This window comes from Peromyscus eremicus, chromosome 16_21, assembly GCF_949786415.1.
Source record: "Peromyscus eremicus chromosome 16_21, PerEre_H2_v1, whole genome shotgun sequence".
Classification (NCBI taxonomy): Eukaryota; Metazoa; Chordata; class Mammalia; order Rodentia; family Cricetidae; genus Peromyscus; species Peromyscus eremicus.
This window is the reverse complement of record NC_081432.1, coordinates 30,185,878-30,191,877: the sequence shown is the minus strand read 5'-3', so window position 1 is coordinate 30,191,877 and position 6,000 is coordinate 30,185,878. Positions and strand designations below refer to the sequence as shown.

Genomic DNA, 6,000 nt, shown 5'->3' with positions numbered 1-6,000 from the left:
AACAGCGGATAAACAGTTCCCCAAATGAAATACGAGTGTGAACCGATCTCAGCCCATGCTGCTCTAACTAGGATGGCTGCCGGGGCCTAGAGGGAGGGAGAAGGCCCGAGTTCCGCTTGGCACTGCACCACTCGTTGGAGGGACAGTCACAGGCTGTGAGAGGACCATGTGTTCTGTTCATCTTTAAAACGGGATTGGAGAAACGGCCCTTGGGAGAGTGTGGGGAAGGTGAGGAAACAGGATTCGTAGCACGGGAGGTGATTCTCTGCCTTGCAGAACTGTTTGCTTTAGAGGATTCGGTGGGGGTTGGACTGTTCAACTTTGTCAACCAATACTCAGAGAAGAGACTAGTGTCCCCAGGTTGGGAGTGAGCAGTCATAAGCCCTTCCTGAGACCACACCTGTCTTGTGCAGGGAGAATAGCGCTTTCAGGTTTGACTTTACTCACCGGGCAACTTGTTCTTTGAGGATTAATAGCCAATCCATAGGCTGTGATGACACACGGTGAGAAGAGTGTTCTCAGTCCATCCTTGGGACACAGTGGTGCTGCAGGGAGACTTCATTTATTCTTAGACACTCAACACACGCAGGGAAAAGGGGGTCAGTCCCTTGAATAGTGACAGATGCTTTTACTTCCTGGCTTACTCAGGATCCCAAAAGGAAAAGAAATACACTGATCATTCTAAGTACAGGAAGCATTCTGTAAAGAGTGGACGGTGAGGGAAGGTCTGGCGGGGGGTGGGGTGGGGTGTGTGCTCTGGGGCCATCCTGTCAGCCCAGGAGATGCTTCTTGTCAGGTATCATCGCAGAGGGTGTGCTGTCTGTCCTGGGGATGGCTGGGTGACATGGAAGAGGGCAGTGAAGGGGCAAGAGCTGCAGCTTGTCTGTGACACGACACAGACACACCAAGTCTAGTTGGTCACGGATGAGACCTTTCCTTTGAGGGTTCAGGAAAGCACAGGGCAAGCATAGAAAGTGCTGGCAGATCAGGCGGCCTGGCCAGACTGCCGCCCAAGGTCCTGCAGACACACCTGCGGGAAGAACGGGCGAGCAGCACTACCGGCTGCCGGCTACAGGGCGGAGGCCAATGCCAGCCTCTCCTGGAAGGCTCATCGGTTTTATTCGTCACATTTCCCTTTGCATTTCCCAAGTATTCAGTAGGAGGTACATTTTAATGAGGAAAGAGTTATCTGTAATGACTATGACTGAGGAAATTCCAAATGAGAGAAAACTACAGATAGTATGAATTCAAATGAAAACATGTAGTCGTGTATGCCCATCAAGGTGTTTCCAGTCGAGTGCATGGAAACGAACCTGTCCCTGGGCCATCACACAACCTGGGCCCCCTTTCTGTTGCAGTCTTGAGGACGGGCAAAGCAGCTTCCCACTTAGGTCTCTTTTTTTCCCCGTACATTTGTGTGTGTGTGTGTGTGTGTGTGTGTGTGTGTGTGTGTGTGTGTGTGTTGGTTCTCTGCTTCCACTTGAGGGGGACTGAATTCAGGTTGTCAGGCTTGGTGGCAAGTGCCTTTACCCACTGAATCATTTCACCGCCCCGCCTGCTTCAAGCTTTATCTGTTTCTACATAGATCTCTGTGTGCTAGGCAGTCAGAAGCATGGGACTTCACACCAAGTGAGTGTTTAAGAGAACAAGACAGAGGGTTTCTGAGGTTGACAATTGGATGGGAAGAACAGAAACTATGTCCACCTTAGGGGCAGATGCGGAGCCTATGTGAAGAGCACACCTCCTCGTAAGGCGAGGTGCCCACCTCAGGACTCTGCACCCTGGACACTCGCCTGAGCTAGGTGGCCCTCATCTCCAGACCCCACATGTGTCCAGATCACCCAGGCTACACTGCCTGCTCTTCAAAGTTGGCTTGTGCTTTGGATGACTGTGACCTCCTGGACGGGTAGTCTCTGGCCTGTCACGATTCTCAGGGTTTCAGGCCTTTTCCATTTACATTCACACAAAGAACAATCAGTGGTGAGGAGCCCTCGTTTCACAGGGATGGCGCTTCCCTGGCACCTGGGTGCCTTCCCTTTGTTCTGGCTGGCACAAAGCAGGTTTGGAAAAGAGCTCAGAATCCCCTTTGCAGCCTGGAACCATGCTTTTCAAGTCCGAGTACCAGGGCTGGGTGTGCTGGGGGTCGTGTGTCTGCTGGCAGCACAGTGGGTGTGCACAAGCCCTCCGTTCGGGTACCTGACAAACACAGGCTCACCGAAAGGGGTCTGGCAGAGCTGGCACAGCTTTTTCTCCGAGAGCCGGACTGCGCTTCCCTTCAGCTTCATCTGCAAACAGAAAGCAACAGTGAGGAGGCTGCTGAGTCAGGGTGGACGCGCATCCCGCTGTGGACTATGACCGTCGACAGGACTGCGCCGCATCAACTTCTTGACATAGGACATGAGGAATGGCATGACCATTCTTTTGTTTGCTTGTTTTTTGAAACAGGGTTTCTCTGTGTAGCTTTTGGAGCCTGTCCTGGAACTCACTCTGTAGCCCAGGCTGGCCTCGAACTCACAGAGATCCGCCTGACTCTGCCTCCCGAGTGCTGGGATTAAAGGCGTGCGCCACCACCGCCGGCACAGAACCATTCTCAATGAGCACACAGAGAAAGTGGCGGAGTTGCTTTCCTTTTATTTTTAAAGATTTATTTATTCATTTTTATATGTATATGTGTGTGGCTGCATGAGTTTACAGGCATCACATGTCCGCAGAAGCCAGAAAAGATCATCAGACCACTGGAACTGGAGTTGTGAGCCACCATGTGGGTGCTGAGAACTGAACCCTGGTCCTCTGCAAGAGCAGTAAACATCCTTAATCTCTGAGTCATCTACCTCTCCAGCCCCTGGAGTTAGTTTTCTTAAAGTAACCACTGTGTGTCTGGAAAATTCTACACAAACTCCTCCCTTCAGCAATGTCAAGGCATTGACTGTCTTAACCCCGGACTGTCAGAAAGTCATGGCTATCAGAGCTGAGTGGGACCAAGCAAGACCCTCATTTGCAAATAAAAAGCAGGACTCAAATCAGGGACTTGGTCACAGTCACTCAGTTAATTAGTGGCACATTCCCACATCACAATTTCATTTTTTGGAAGTCAGTAAGAAACAGCACCTGTCACTATTGGCCCTAGTCTGATCATGAAGACTTGAGTTGCATAAGTTAAGGTTTCTTTATACAAGCGCTCCATCAGTCTGGGCAAGTAAGTCCACTGACAGGGGTAAGCAGCAATTCAGGGAATTCTCCTGCACAAACTAGTACCCTCAATGTGCAGCCCTGCAGCCTGCCAGGGTTGGCACTAAGAAAACACAGATAAAGGTCTCTGCCCTCAAAATCTAAAAGTAAGAGAGGAAGTTGTAAATGCACACACAAGGGATGTGGGTAGGCAAAAGACTGAAAGCTTAAGGTTTTGAGGTGGAGAAAAACAGGCAAGTCAAATGCTGACTGGATATTCACAGAGAAAGAGGTCAAATACTGCAGGTGGTGGGGTCAGCATGTGCCAAGGATAGGAGGTAAGACAGCATGCTACATGGCCAGGACATGTGCTGGGAGTCGAGAAGGAATTAGAAAGACAAGAGGTGAGACTGAATCTCCCAGGCCACAGGTTCTTAAGGAAGACCTCTGTATGGGAAAAGAACATGATTCCTGCTCTTCAGCCAGCCACGTGGGGTTTCCAGAAATGGAATTCATCTTGGAGAAGAAAATGTGAGTTTCTGAACTGGCCTAGAAGATACTTCTGGGCTCTTCTGTCAGAAGGCCCAGTTTTCTCCTCTGTGCAGTACAGAGGACACCAGAAGACACCACACATGATGCCATAAAGTGCTCCAAAAGGCATAAAGAATGTGTCTGGGGAGCATCACTATTCGGACACTGCTCGCCTTCCCTACACATTCTCCCTGGTTTTGTTTGTTTGAGACAGGGTCTTGCACTGAAGCCTAGACTGGTCTGGAACTTACTGTGCACCCAGGATGACCTTGAGGTCCTGACCATTTCCCTGCCCCATCCTCTCAGGTGCTGGGATTATAGTGAGTGAGCACACGCCACTTCTACACACTCTCCTGATTACCAGTGTCCGTATGGAAAATGTCTCACTGATGCTGCCCACCAGTGCAGCCTCTGCCTCTGCCCACACAGAGCTCTGTATCTTGGTGGTAGCAATCAATACATGTAGAGTGGAAATAAGAACTAACCAAGACCATGTTATCGTAGGTTAAAAACTCACCTCTCATGCAACATGGGCTCACAGAGAAGCAAGCTGGCACGAAGGCTGGACACTCACCTTATCATACATGTAAATCAGGTTTTCTGATCTGGCCAGGCCAAGAGCCACCTGTGTGGTCCTCCGGGCATGGATGCTGTCCCTCATAGCCCCTGTGAGGAACGGGCAGAGAAGCTGCACCGACCAGGTGTCAGGCAGCAGCTGGAGGACCTGGGTGGCATCGAACTCCCTGGCGTGGTGGTTCAGCAAGTCCACAGCAGCCACAGTCAGCTCATGGGCAGAGGGGCCTGCGCGGAGGTACATGGCAAGCAGTGTGTGGAAGAGGCGCTGACGGCAGCCTGCGTCCTGACCCTCGGAGCCCCACAGGCAGTAGTCCTCGGCGGCAGAGAAGTCCCCCATCTCATGTACCAGGATGTGCAGGGCCTTCTCGTGCTCGCCCAGCTTCCCGTGGAGGATGGCGCTCTCCATGGGCAGGCCAGCACCCTGGATCTTCTCTGTCAGACAAAATTGGCACTCAGTAACAGACTGGGCTGGCTGGCTGAGCTCACCTGCTTGTTCCTGCAGCCTCAGCAAGAGCAGGCTATCTGGCTACCTAGACATTGCTAAATACTGCCACCTAGATGGTTGAGGGAGGTGGCTCCTTGGATTTTCCCCTGGTGACTCAGAGTCATAGAAAAACTGAAGAGAGACTCCACTGCTGAGGTGCAGGAAACAAACCAAGGGGTGAGTCTGGTCTCAAAAGGCCCCTCAACATCACTGGCTCCTGGTCTGCAGTTAACCTAGCATCACTCTGTCTTCCCAGGAGGAAATCTTACAGCTAACACACACAGGGGAACAGCTGTCCCTCTGTCCCTCTGTGCTCAGGGTACTGTAATGTTTTCAAGTTCTGTATGCTTGAGGTCACCTCCGGAGGACTTATGATACAGTGTAAATGTGGCTGACTATAAGGCTATGATATTTAGGGGGAAATATTTTCAAACCACACTTGGTTGAATCTGCAGATGCAGAACCCATGGATAAAATCCAAATATCCACTTTACTCAAAAAGCCATTGTTCAACCCCTTTATTCCAATTTAAAATATGCTTCACTGAAAGGAACAAGGTATTTAAAAAAAAAATCTTGTCTGTATTATCCAATGACTTTCTGGAACAGAAATAAAACCTTTTCCTTGTCCCCCCTGCAGTTAAGCTTCCAGAAAATGACACAGCCCTGGGGCAGTGTCAGTGCTGATCAAGGCTCTCCCTTAGTGGGCTGATGGGCTGAGTCTCACGACCAAGGTCACTTTGCTCCCCTGCGGGCTGTGAAACAGGGGACAACACAAGATCTTTCCCTGCCGCAATGGGCTATTCCCAGGACAACTCTCAGCTGAGGGCCAAGTTCATACTAAACAATAGGCCCTGGTGTCTATCTGGCACTTGGTCACCATGGGCTGCTCCTCAGGCCTGATGCCCCAGGCAGATATTACCAGCCTGGGGGTAAAGGGCTGGCTGTACAGCCTGTGTCAAGTACAGCAGCAGCTAGACACCATGGCATACATGCCCCACCATTCTCCTCACAGCGGAATGGCAGGAAATAATTACTGAGAGGCTGCCTTATTGAAGGCACAGACAGAGGTACAAAGGTAGGAGATGGGAGCTACACAGGTTCTATGCTCAGACTATGACATTTTCCTGAAGGGCTTGAGCACTGCAGACCTGGGAAACCCTTGGGGGTTCACATGACCCTGGCAGGGATACTGACTGATGAAGGTACTGAGATCATTAGAAGGACCTGAATCCTTAATCC

The 6,000-nt window shown here is 50.8% G+C and overlaps 1 protein-coding gene across 1 annotated transcript in view; it reads right to left on the bottom strand.

Moving 5' to 3' along the window:
• Window positions 1-745: 745 nt before the first annotated feature.
• Window positions 746-6,000, bottom strand: part of Tgfbrap1 (transforming growth factor beta receptor associated protein 1) — a 28,254-nt gene continuing 22,999 nt past the window's right edge. Inside the window, exons 10-11 of the mRNA XM_059282138.1 lie at window positions 4,274-4,707; window positions 746-2,285 (exon numbers count right to left, since the gene is read on the bottom strand). Of these exons, the coding sequence (XP_059138121.1) occupies window positions 2,109-2,285; window positions 4,274-4,707 (611 nt within the window). The 3' untranslated portion in view covers window positions 746-2,108. The remainder of the gene's footprint in view (window positions 2,286-4,273; window positions 4,708-6,000) is intronic.